General features: G+C 39.4%; 1 protein-coding gene across 1 annotated transcript; it reads left to right on the top strand.

Annotated features, from left to right (window-relative positions):
* The first annotated feature begins 6,182 nt into the window (after positions 1 to 6,182).
* Positions 6,183 to 10,074, top strand: LOC123879076 (uncharacterized protein K02A2.6-like). Its single transcript, XM_045926585.1, has 2 exons — positions 6,183 to 7,591; positions 8,507 to 10,074. Exons 1-2 carry the CDS (start codon positions 6,184 to 6,186, stop codon positions 9,874 to 9,876), a joined length of 2,778 nt encoding a protein of 925 aa, XP_045782541.1. The 5' UTR covers position 6,183; the 3' UTR covers positions 9,877 to 10,074.
* The last annotated feature ends 3,093 nt before the right edge of the window (positions 10,075 to 13,167 follow it).

The raw sequence follows: 13,167 nt of genomic DNA, 5'->3' as shown, positions 1-13,167 counted from the left end.
TGTACCTCCAGTGAGACTGTACGGTGCAGAGCTGGTTAGGGTGCCCAAATTCACATACCTGGGTCATGTGGTTACAGCAGACATGAAAGATAACTGTGACATAGATAGGGAACGGAGGGCGTTGGCGGTTAGAGGGAATATGATAGCTCGCAGATTTGCACGTTGCACAAAAGAAGTTAAGGTCACTTTGTTCAAGTCCTTTTGTCAGAGCTTCTACACGTGCAGTCTGTGGGTTGACTATACCCAAAAAACTATAAACGCTCTCCGAGTCCAGTATAATAACATCTTCAGAATAATGTTGGGACTGCCTCGATACTGTAGCGCGTCCGGTATGTTTGCGGAGAACCGTGTAGACGGTTTCTTCGCAATAATGCGGAAACGGATCGCCTCAATTAAAAGCAGGCTGGAGAGAAGTCCCAACATTATCCTGAAGGTGATAGCAGACAGACAGGACAGCGCTCTCAAAGCGCACTGGATGTCTGCATTAGTTAATAAGTATATTAATTATATTAACTAACATAGAATAAGTATCTTACTAACATACATTACATTATAATTTAGTTACTAACATAGGTTAAGATGTTTACTAACATAATTTTGTGGGCCTTTGTTGCTTAAATAAATAAAGATATTATTATTATTATTATCATCATATTCTTCAGTACTTACTAATATAATATGTTAATTTTGTACATATGCTAGATCGTAGAAGCTTCTAGTAGTTTCTCTATGGATCGTCACACAAGCCTCGGGGTCGCCATTACCCGTGTTTATGAGTTGACCCGTGGGGCACGCGTTAATATTTTACACGGACAACACGTTTATTGGCTGATCGATATTTACCTACCACAGGGGCAATGTTGTCTCTACTAAGAGTTACCAAAGTTTCTATTTGACAGATTTTCGTTTAAAATATAATGTTGCTCATATTAAGAGGTTTTTTACATGACTATTGCAAGTGGGATTTCAAATTAAAAAAAAAAAAATAAGCATATGTGCATTTTGAATTTGAAAATGGATATAATTTTGTTTTTTTTTAAACAAATTAAACATGAAAAATACCTTGAAAACCTCATTTAGATAGATATTCAGTGCGATTAGTACATACAACGTCAATTATTTGAAAACGTTTCGCGTCGCGTCATTTTTAGTTTTGAGTACCTACCTAAATATGTGAACTTCGTACATACTAGATCGTAGAAGCTTCTAGTAGTTTCTCTATCGATCGTCACACAAGCTCCCGAGGTCGCCATTACCCGTGTTTATGAGTTGACCCGTGGGGCACGCGTTAATATTTTACACGGACAACACGTTTATTGGCTATGGTCCATATACTTATACCTACCACAGAGGCAATGTTGTCTCTACTAAGAGTTACCAAAGTTTCTATTTGACAGATTTTTCGTTTAAAATATAATGTTGCTCATATTAAGAGGTTTTTTACATGACTATTGCAAGTGGGATTTCAAATTTAAAAAAAAAATAAGCATATGTGCATTTTGAATTTGAAAATGGATATAATTTTCGTAATCAGCGCACTGAAAACCACGAAAATAACACCCATATTTAGTTTTTTTTTTAAACAAATTAAACATGAAAAATACCTTGAAAACCTCATTTAGATAGATATTCAGTGCGATTAGTACATACAACGTCAATTATTTGAAAACGTTTCGCGTCATTTTTAGTTCTGAGTACCTATATAGTTAACTCCGTACATGCTAGATCGTAGAAGGTTCTAATGGTTTCTCTATCGATCGTCACACAAGCTCCCGAGGTCGCCATTACCCGTGTTTATGAGTTGACCCGTGGGGCACGCGTTAATATTTTACACGGACAACACATTTATTGACTGATCGATACCACACAGGTCAATGTTGCCTTCGCTAAGACTTAGCAAGGTTTCTATTTGACAAAGTAAGCTCCTGAAAAAAGCATATTATACAATCGAAGATTATGTAAATGACAAAAAACTTTGGAATTGACTCGCTCCAGCAATGCCCGGGGCTGCAATTGCTTGTATATGTATACATATGTATACAGTATGGCATATTAATGTAAATTGAACACTTGAAAAGAGCACCGCCGAGTTTTTTGCTGGTTCTTCCACGATTCTACGAACGGCATTCCGAACCAGTGGTAGACGATTATTTTGACGATTCAAAAGCACTTCCTGGGTGTGATGACGTGACGTCAGAGCTCAGTGACGTATCAACTTGTGACGTCACCCTCCCGCACCGCTCCACTACCGCACGAGCCTGCTCAGTTCTTCTTCTCTCTGGGCTGGTTTCCGCACTTAAACATTTCCGTCTGTTGTGCGTGTGTTGTCCCTCCCCGCCGAAGTCTTCACTCCAGCCATCCAAGCTCGCTCCAGAAGCCGAGTAGACCGCCCAAGTTGCCGAGGGCTTCATGGAGTGAGGTTGGGGATCCCAAATGGCGCTCTCGTTGTTCTACCACGCCCGTGCACTCTAGGAGCAAGTGTGGTTCATCGACCTCCATGCAAGCCCTGCACAGAGGATTCTAAATCAAAATCGAAATCATTTTTTCAAAATAGGTTCTATTGTACACCTTTTGTTTGTCCGTTTTTTAGATTTGAAAGATGATATAGTGGTGATAATAATAATTAATAACGTAAAAAAACTAAAGCTACGAGGGTTCCAAACACGCCCAAATCTGAGAAGAGTCCACAACAAACTCAGCCGGGTATGATTTTTTTTCAAACTCTATCAAAATCTATTTACTGCCGGTGACACCTATACCGACAAGTGTAAATTAAAAATTTATAACACCCCCGACAAGTGAAGGTTACAGTAACTAGAAAAGAGCTGATAACTTTCAAACGGCTGAACCGATTTTCTTGAATTATTGCTAAGGACACTCTCGATCAAGCCGCCTTTCAAACAAAAAAAAAAACTAAATTAGTTTAGTAGCTACGATCCCACAGACAGATATACAGATACACCGTCAAACTTATAACACCCCTCTTTTTGAATCGGGGGTTAAAAAGGTGTTTGTTTAGTGGGCTATGCCCTGTTATGAGTCCCACCACCTTCCTAAGTTTACCTTTGTCCAGGTGGAGTAGTTTGTTAGTTTGTCGTTGGTCTATGTTAGGGAAAGCCTCTTTGGCTCGCCTGCTACTCAGATATGCGCTTTCCCTATTACTATAGGTATATACAATACAAAACTACTAGAATATACTATACAATGAAAAACAAAACAAAAGGTAAACTTTTCACAGGCAAGACAGTTATGTAGCTATGTGATGGCGCACATACAAACAGTTTATGTTCTTTATGTACGGATGTGGGCACGCCTACCCGGGTGGGAGGGGCTTGTGGAGGGGCGTGGTGGGAAGGACGCGAATGTTTGAAAAATTTTGGATGCGGTAGATAGTTCATTTCAAACGTATGCAAAATGTAGAAAAAAAACCGAGTACGGAACCCTCGGTACATGAGTCTGACTCGTACTTCCATACTTACTTGTTCTATATCGATGCATTTAAGAGCCCGCTTCATAGAAACGATAACTCGTTGGCGGATAACTTAACGTGTGAAAACTTAATAAGCTGTGATAACTCATAGCTTAGTGGTAAAGACGTCCGCCTCTTATACGGAGAGTCGGAGATTCGATCCCGGGCACGCACCTCTTTTCGGAAAAAATGTGCGGTTTTAAGCTATTAAATATCATTTGCTTTAACGGTGAAGGACAACATCGTGAGCAAACCCATGCCTGAGAGTTCTCCATATTGTTCTCAAAGGTGTGTGAAATTTGCCAATTCGCACTTGGCCAGTGTGATGTACTGTAACCAAACCCCTTCTCATTCTGAGAGAATACTAGAGAGAATACTAGTAGTAGGCTGGCGATTGGATGATGATGATGCGAAAAATTCCGTAAAAAGCCTTTTCATTTGTAAAACTTACTACCCTATGCCAAATCTCACAAAGATTGAAAATTTTAAGGGTACATTAAATACTTTATTTAACGCTTTTTTCGCTGTATTTCGCACGCATAAGGTTATCAACTCGGAACCGACGCTAAAGAGCACGCGAGCGAAAACATTTACATAACTCCGTGTTAGATCGATCGAATTAATCGTTTCATTAATAAAGGAAAACAAGTGTAAATTAAAAATTTATAACACCCCCGACAGGCGACAAGTGAAGGTTACAGTAACTAGAAAAGAGCTGATAACTTTCAAACGGCTGAACCGATTTTCTTGGATTGTAGCTAAGAACACTTTCGATCAAGCCACCTTCGAACAAAAAAAAACTAAATTAAAATCGGTTCATTAGTTTAGGAGCTACGATGCCACAGACAGATACACAGATACACACGTCAAACTTATAACACCCCTCTTTTTGGGTCAAGGGTTAACAATAAGGGCGGAGATTCGCTTTCCGTGAAAAACCACCTGTGAAAATATATCAGCGGCCGCTATTATTCTTGAACATAATTCCTTGTTAAATTAACGTAGCAAACGATCGTGAGTGCGAGAAAATTGTGCGTCATATAAATACAGTAAATATATTCAGATAGGTACCTAGCTACCCATATTAAGTATTATGAATGCGAACGTGTGTTCGTTTGTTGGTTTATTGGTTTGTTGGCTTATCCCTCAATCACGTCTCAACTATTTGCATGGATTTAGTTAGAGACCTGCCCGGCTAGCATGGGCAGTAGATAAAAATTATATCCCCGATTATATCCACTGATGTCATACAAATCAGTGGATATAATCGCGGGATATAATTTTTATCTACTGCTCATGCTAGCCGGACTGGAGATGACATACGCTATTTCATCCGAAAAAGTTCCCGTGGGAATTCTTTGCTTTTCCGGAAGGAACTTGTATGATCTAGAGAAAGAAAACCGGCCAAGTGCGAGTCAGACTCGCGCACCGAGGGTTCCGTACTCGGGTATTTTTTCCAACATTTTGCACGATAAATCAAAAACTATCATACATAAAAATAAAAATAAATCTGTTTTAGGATGTACAGATAAAGTCGTTTCATATGATACCCCACTTGGTATAGTTATCTTATTTTGAAAATTGAAACACATTTAAAATTTTTTTAATGGTGTAACCACAAATTCGCGGTTTCAGATTTATTCATGTACTTGTGCTATAAGACCTACCCACCTGCCAAATTTCATGATTCTAGTACAACGGGAAGTATCCTATACGTTTTCTATGACAGACACGACGGACGGACGGACGGACGGACAGACAGACAGATAACAAAGTGTAATAAGGGTTCCGTTTTTCCTTTTGAGGTACGGAACCCTAAAAAGGAGAAAAGTACTAAGAAATTCTACAATCATTGACAGTATGACAGTTACAGTTGTGACAGTCATAAATAAACAAACAATGTCTCTGCATGCCGCATCCAAACGCAAAAACCTGCAGACTACTCTTTATCTATCATTGTATTTTTCCATAGGCGTGTTCAACTAAAGCCAATTGGATTCAAGCACTGAAAAATCAATATCGCCAGCCTTCAGACTTCAGTATTATGAATATTTCACTAACTTCGCGGTGGAGATATTTCTTATTTTTATTATTTTATTACAAAACCTAAGGAAGTATTTGTATGCCTATGGTAGCTCAATTCCTTTTACGGAATTCGTTGTGAGATAATTATTTTTAAGTTGAGAAATTCACAATCCGTCAATTCCTCAATGCCTGAAAACAAAAGTCTTTAACCAGTGTGTCCTTCCCGTCTTCACCTATTGTCATATATGGAATCTACACCATTTGTTTACCTTTTTGTAAAAAAGATCAATACAAGTGGGTAGATAAAAAACATGTGATATAATTATTATGTGTCATGTGCTACCAAGCTCAATAAACGTGTTTAACCTTACTCTCGTATTATTTGAACATAATAGTGGCGACGAAGCAAAAATTCGATTAAAATGGATCATAAAGCAGTGAAATTTGGTGAATTTAACCCGAAAATTGATATATGGGACAATTACATTGATCGATTGAAGTTTTGTTTTGAGGCTAACGGCATCGTGTTGGATGGCGCAAAGCGAGCGAATTTCTTTACTGTGTGTGGAGCTGAAGTTTTTGAAACATTTTTAGCTTTGATTACACCAAGAAAAGCCAGTGATGTGTCATTTGTGGAAATTGAAGCTATTTTAACGAAACATTACAGCCCAAAACCGAATGAAATTTCAATGTCATACAAATTCTATACACGGAACCAGAATACAAATGAGAATGCATCAGAATATATTGCACAGTTGCGTAAGATTAGCTCTAAATGCAATTTTATGGAATTAGAACGGATGTTACGCGACCGACTTGTGTGTGGCATGAAAGATCGTCGTCTACAGTACGAACTTTTAAAAAAAGATAACCTTCGTTATCAAGACGTTGTTGATGCCATGCTAGCGGCCGAAACGGCGGGAAAAGACTGTCACATGATCCAGTCCTCTACAAATACAGACAGCAGCAGCATAAGTTCAAACACTGCAACAAATACAAATCAAAGTCCTTCAGTGGAACCCATGGATATTAATGCAGTACAGACCAAGACAAACATACGACTATGTTATCGGTGTGGGGATCGTCATGGTGGTGAATGCAGATTTATTAACGCCACTTGCCGATTCTGCAAGAAAATTGGTCACATTGAGAAGATTTGCTTATTAAAAAAGAAGTCTAAGAAGAACATTAATTTCACGGATGAGGAAATACCTACACGCTTGAATGGTATCTACAGTATGCAATGTGAAACAAAAGTAGCACCATTTGTGATTGAAGTTATATTGGAAGGCATACCTGTAATACTTCAGGTGGACACAGGTGCAAGTTTCTCAATAGTGAATGAATACACTTGGAAGAAGATAGAACATCAAAACCGACACATCATTCTTCAACCAGTATCACTTACTTTACGCACATGGACAGATACGCCTGTCATGTTACTCGGCCAAACTAAGTTACAAGTTCAATACAAAGACATCAAATGTACCTTAAATGTGATTGTAGCAAAAGGGTGCGGTCCCAATCTTCTGGGACGGGACTGGTTGACTCCGTTGAATATTGCACTAAACATTAATTTTATGTCAAATAGTGATCTTATGAACATTGACAAGACAATTTCTAAATACAGTGACATCTTCAGAGATGGACTTGGCACATTTACTGGAGATCCTATTACTATACATCTAAAACCTGGTGCTACACCTAGATTTTTAAAAGCTCGTCCTGTACCGTACGCTATCAAAGCTAAAGTTGAAAAGGAGATTGACCGCCTGGTGGCAGAAGGTGTACTACAGCCATTGTCCTTTTCCGAGTGGGCGACACCTGTTGTGCCTATATTGAAGAAGTCAGGAGATGTCCGATTGTGTGGAGATTATCGCAGTACTGTCAACCAAGCTACAGAATCAGACACGTACCCTATGCCATCAGCAAATGAGATATTTGCTACAGTTGCAGGAGCAAAGTTTTTTACAACCTTAGATCTTGATCGAGCATACACTCAAGTAAAAGTTAGTGACAGCACATCAAAAATATTAACTTTAAACACTTGCAAGGGTCTTTACTCAGTCCATCGGTTACCTTTTGGAGTCAAAGCTTGCCCTGGAATTTTCCAGAGATTAATGACAGCACTGCTAGCAGGAATTCAAGGAGTCGCGGTTTTAATTGATGACATTATTGTGAGTGGTCAGACAATGCTTGATATGCAACAACGACTCGAAGCGGTTCTAAATCGTATACAGAAGGCTGGATTTCGCCTCAACAAGATCAAATGTAAATTCGCTCAGGAGAGAGTTGAATTTTTAGGTTTTGTGATCAATGGAGAAGGAATACATCCCGCTCCGAGCAAAGTTGAAGCCGTCTTGAAAACACCAGAACCTAAAAGTGTACAAGAATTACAAGCGTTTTTAGGATTATACAATTTCTATGAAAGGTTTATACCTCACAAAGCAACTTTACTTGAGCCGTTGCACAGACTTCTTGATAAATCTCAACCATGGCAGTGGACTAAACGTGAACAAGAAGCTTTTAATAAAGCCAAACAAATGCTTACATTTGACACTACTCTAGTTCATTATGATTTGGATAAACCGCTAATACTCACATGTGATAGTTCAGAATTTGGCGTAGGGGCAGTGTTATCACATGTGATGGACGACGGACAGGAACGTCCGATCGCAATGAGCTCTAGGACGTTGAATATACATGAACGTCGGTATTCACAATTGGACAAAGAAGCTACTGCAATTATGTTCGGCATTAAAAAGTTCCACAACTATTTGGCTGGGAGGCCTTTTACGGTAATAACTGACCACAAACCGTTGCTTGGAATTTTCGATCCAAAAAGACCGATGCCATCTATTTTATCGCCCCGTTTGACAAGAATCGCTATAGCATTAACGGCACACGATTATAATATCGCTTATCGACCAGGAACTCAAATCGGTAATGCAGACAGCCTAAGTCGATGGCCTCTACCAGTGCCTGAGCAAGAGGAAGAACCTCTTTATGAAGTACTTCTAATGGCAGAAAAACTAGAAGATTTTCCTTGCTCTGCTCATGAGATAGCATCTGAAACTAAAAAGGACCAAACACTCTCACGAGTTGTTCACTTTCTACAGTGTGGATGGCCCAACAAAGTTACAGATAGAAATCTAAGAACCTATTGGCTACATAGAACAGAATTGTCTTTACAAGATGGCTGTGTACTACTAGGATGTCGTGTCGTCATACCACAGCCTCTTCGACAAAGCATCCTAAGCATGCTGCACACCACTCATAGTGGAATTGTTCACACAAAGGCACTGGCCAGGAGTTATGTGTGGTGGCCACAATTGAATGATGACATAAATGAATTAGTCAGCAATTGCACTAGGTGTTTAGAAAATAGACATATGCCTCCAAAATCTTCACACGAGTGGGTCATACCTTCAAGGCCATGGTCTAGAATTCATATAGACTTTGCAGGACCATTTATGAATAAAATCTTTTTTATAGTCGTCGATGCTTTTTCCAGATGGCCAGAAGTTTTAACGGTAAACAACACAAATTCCACAACGGTGATTCACCATTTAAGGAATTTATTTGCTACTCATGGCATATGCGAAACCTTGGTATCTGACAACGGCACTTCTTTTGTATCCAGTGAAATGAAGTCGTTTTTGGAATCCAACAAAATAAAACATGTGACGTCCGCACCATACCATCCAGCCACTAATGGTTTGGCAGAACGCATGGTACAGACAGTAAAGGAAAAGTTACGGAAGATGGATGGACCATGGGAAATAAAAATCCCGAACATGTTGTTAGGCCTACGGGTTACTCCATGCTCCACAACAAAGAAAAGTCCTTCCGAACTTTTGATGAATAGACGCCTTCGCACACTCATGGATACGCTACATCCTGATAATATACAACATAAGAAAGTAGAAGCTCAAATCATAAGTAACGCTCAACAGAAAAACAGAGAGACTAATGTGGGACAAAGAGTCATGTACAGAAATTACACAAACGGACCGAGATGGTTACCAGGTCAAGTTGTTGAGAAAGGCGGCCCTTCCAGCTACAGAGTGCAAGCCGAAGATGGTGCAGTTTTAAGGCGTCATATGGATCAAATCATTAAAATAAGAAATAAAGAGGAAACAACGGAAACTCATGATAGAACTGATGAAGAAAAAGATAATAGTTTAGAAGGAGAGATAGAAAATGATCCTATCATTGAAATACCCAGCTCTGAGAGATGGGAAGAGATATTAGGAATACCTAAATCAGCAGAAATAGACATACCGGGGGGGAAAATTAAAACTAAACGTAATTCCCATAAGAAGGTTCCATATTCTAGGCCAAGTGGTTCTAATGAAAATATTGATTTGAATTTTGAATGATTGATCTGATTATTGTAAACTGTTAAACTTTAATTAATTTGTATTACTTACTTAGGGGGAAGGTATGTCATATATGGAATCTACACCATTTGTTTACCTTTTTGTAAAAAAGATCAATACAAGTGGGTAGATAAAAAACATGTGATATAATTATTATGTGTCATGTGCTACCAAGCTCAATAAACGTGTTTAACCTTACTCTCGTATTATTTGAACATAATACCTATGGTGCTGAAACGTGGACACTGACAAACGGCCTTGTCCACAAATTCAAAGTTGCTCAGCGAGCTATGGAGAGGGCTATGTTAGGAGATTCCCTGAGGGATAAGATCCGAAATGAGGAGATCCGCAGGAGAACCAAGGTCACTGACATAGCCCAAACTATTAGCAAGCTGAAGTGTCAGTGGGCAGGCCATGCCTGTCGTAGAGGCGATGGCCGTTGGAGCCGGAAAGTCCTTGAGTGGAGACCGCGTTTAAGCAAACGTAGTAAGTAAAAGTGTGGGACGCCCTCCAGCACGATGGATCGACGATATAAAGCGGCTGGAGGGAAGTAGCTGGATGAGGAAGGCTGAGGACCGGGTGTGGTGGCGCTCTATAGGGAAGGCCTATGTCCAACAGTGGACGTCCACAGGCTGATGATGATGATGAGAAATTCTATCTTTGACAACCTCCCTGGCGCAGTGCCAAGCGCTATGGTCTTATTAATGGGCGGCCCCGGGTTTGATTCCCGGCAGGGTTTGGGATTTTATAATTTCTAAATCACTGATCTGGTGGCTTCGGCATTGGCTAGTTACCACCCTACCGGCAAAACCGTGCCGCCAAACGATTTAGCGTTCCGGATGATGCCGTGTAGAAACCAAAGGGTTTAATGGAAACTACCTCTTCTAGGTTAGCCTACTTCTATCTTAAACTGCATCATCACTTACCACCAGGTGAGATTGCAGTCATGGGCAACCCAATATAGTTATATAAAACCGGTCAAGTGCGAGTCGGGCTCGCACATGAAGGGTTCCGTACTATCGTACAAGATATACCTAATACCTGTAACTAGAACTCTACAAGTTAATAACGGTATGCGCCATCTATGTGTGGTTTAGTGAAGTAAATTTTTCGTGAGCACATTTTTGTTTTGTATGATAAAACCACAAATTCACGATTTTCGGATTTATTTCTTTACTTGTGCTATTAAACCTACCTACCTGCCAAAATTCATGATTCTAGGTCAACGGGCCTATAGGTTTTCTTGACAGACACGACAGACGAACAGATGGACAGACAGACAACAAAGTGATCCTATAAGGGTTCCTTGTTCTCTTTTGAGATACGGAACCCTAAAAATAGTCAAAAATGTTCGAAAAAGTCGATGAACAAATACAATATCCTGTGAATCAACTAAGTACCTACTTAGAGAGTAAGATCAAATCTGTTTGTTTGTATCGCAGCTGTTCAGCTGTATCTAATTTGAAAGACGGACAAACAGGCAGACAAATAGACACCAGAGTGATCGTATAAAAGTTCCGTTTTCCTTTTGAGGTACGGAACCCTAAAAATAGTCAAAAGCGTTCGGAAAAGTTGGTGAACAACAAAAATTAATGAACAAATACAAAAATACGTTCAAAAAGTGTACAATTGTACTTACTTTGAATAAAAATGTTTGACTTTGACTTTGACTTGACTTTGAAAATCGTATGAAGCAACAAGTAGAGTAGGTAGATAGTAAGATAAGTAAAATCTGTTTGTTTGTATCGCATCCGTTCAGCTGTAGCTCATTTGAATAAGCGACTCGCCCGTCGGTTACAAATTACTGCACCCCAGTGGATTATTGAGGACATTACTTCATTAAGTATATCTAGTTTTATCTTAAGAATATTTATCCATGTTAATCATCACTAATATTCCCCTTTCCCCTCCAATTAAGCGTAAAGCTTCTGCTAGGAGTCGGTACGACAATTAGTGCAACGGGTGCATGAGTTTGAAATGTTGATCATTCGAAATTCAGTCCGCTCCTTAACCGTTAAGCTATTGAGGCTTTTTTGTGTTTCTGAAGACCTTACAAAGAACCAAAAGCTTAATTTGCTATAATCCGTTGAAACAGGCAAATAGGCAACATGCAGCATGCAATATGCACCGCCCGCCCCCCCACTACTAAACATGCAAGAAAAGCCAGCCAGTTGAGGGCGGGCGGCGCATATCGCATGCTGCATGTTGCACTATACAGACTTGTATGTTTCAGCGGATTAGAATAGAATATATTTTTATTAAAGTGAACTTTTACAAGCGCCGAACCGTCAAAATAATCTACCACTGGTTCGGAATGCCGTTTCTACCGAGAAGATCCAGTAAGAAACTCGCTAAGCTGTATATATCATGGACTTCCCCAAAGTAACGCCTGCTTCTATACAATATTTAGAAGACCTTAGCGATATTTACGAACGCACATAACTCCCATCGGCGGTGTTTCCACTAGATTACAACATGGGGTTATTCAAGGGGACGGATCAACAAATTCCTGAAAGGCCGGCAACGCATCGGGCGGTTCCTCTGGTGCTGCAAATGTTCATGGGCGGCGGTAATCACTTAACATCAGGTGAACCGCCTACTCGTTTGTTCGCTATTTTTATTTAAATTAACCGGCCAAGTGCGAGTCGGACTCGCGCACCGAAATTTTTCACGATAAATCAAAAACTATTATACATAGAAATATATAAAAATCTGTTTTAGGATGTACAGGTAAAGCCCTTTCATATGATACCCCACTTGGTATACTTACTTTGAAAATTCAAACACGTTTTAATTTTTTCTTAATGATGTAACAACAAAGCGGTTTTTAGATTTATTCCTGTACTTGTGCTATAAACCTACCTACCTACCGAATTTCATGATTCTAGGTCAACGGGAAGTACCCTATAGGTTTTTTGACAGACACGACGGACGGACGGACAGACAGACAGACAACAAAGTGATCCTATAAGGTTTCCGTTTTTCCCTTTGAGGTACGGAACCCTAAAAATCTGAAAATAAATAGATGATCTATGATAAATGATAAAATAGATGATCCACACAAATCCAACGAACACGTCTCATCCAAGAAGTGAATCTGTATAAAATACCAATTATTTATTTGCCCCGAGAATATCTTATTCTTTCCTTTATTTGTATGCAAATATTATTTGCGATTCGCCCCTCTCCGATGCTCAATTATTATTTTGCTAACTCCAACTTGGGGAAGACAGTTTTCGTTTTTTATTTTTGGGTTATTTCTTTGGAACTTTTTAAGTAACGTATTGCATA

Source organism: Maniola jurtina, chromosome 27, assembly GCF_905333055.1.
Source record: "Maniola jurtina chromosome 27, ilManJurt1.1, whole genome shotgun sequence".
Lineage (NCBI taxonomy): Eukaryota > Metazoa > Arthropoda > Insecta > Lepidoptera > Nymphalidae > Maniola > Maniola jurtina.
This window is presented reverse-complemented; position numbering and strand designations above follow the sequence as displayed.

Bases quoted from the DNA above. Each gene is read 5' to 3' on its own strand.
- LOC123879076 (XM_045926585.1), top strand. From the start codon at position 6,184: ATGTCATACAAATTCTATACACGGAACCAGAATACAAATGAGAATGCA. The intron at 7,592-8,506 runs GCCCTGGAATTT...CTCTTTATGAAG, and splicing joins ACCTTTTGGAGTCAAAGCTT to TACTTCTAATGGCAGAAAAA.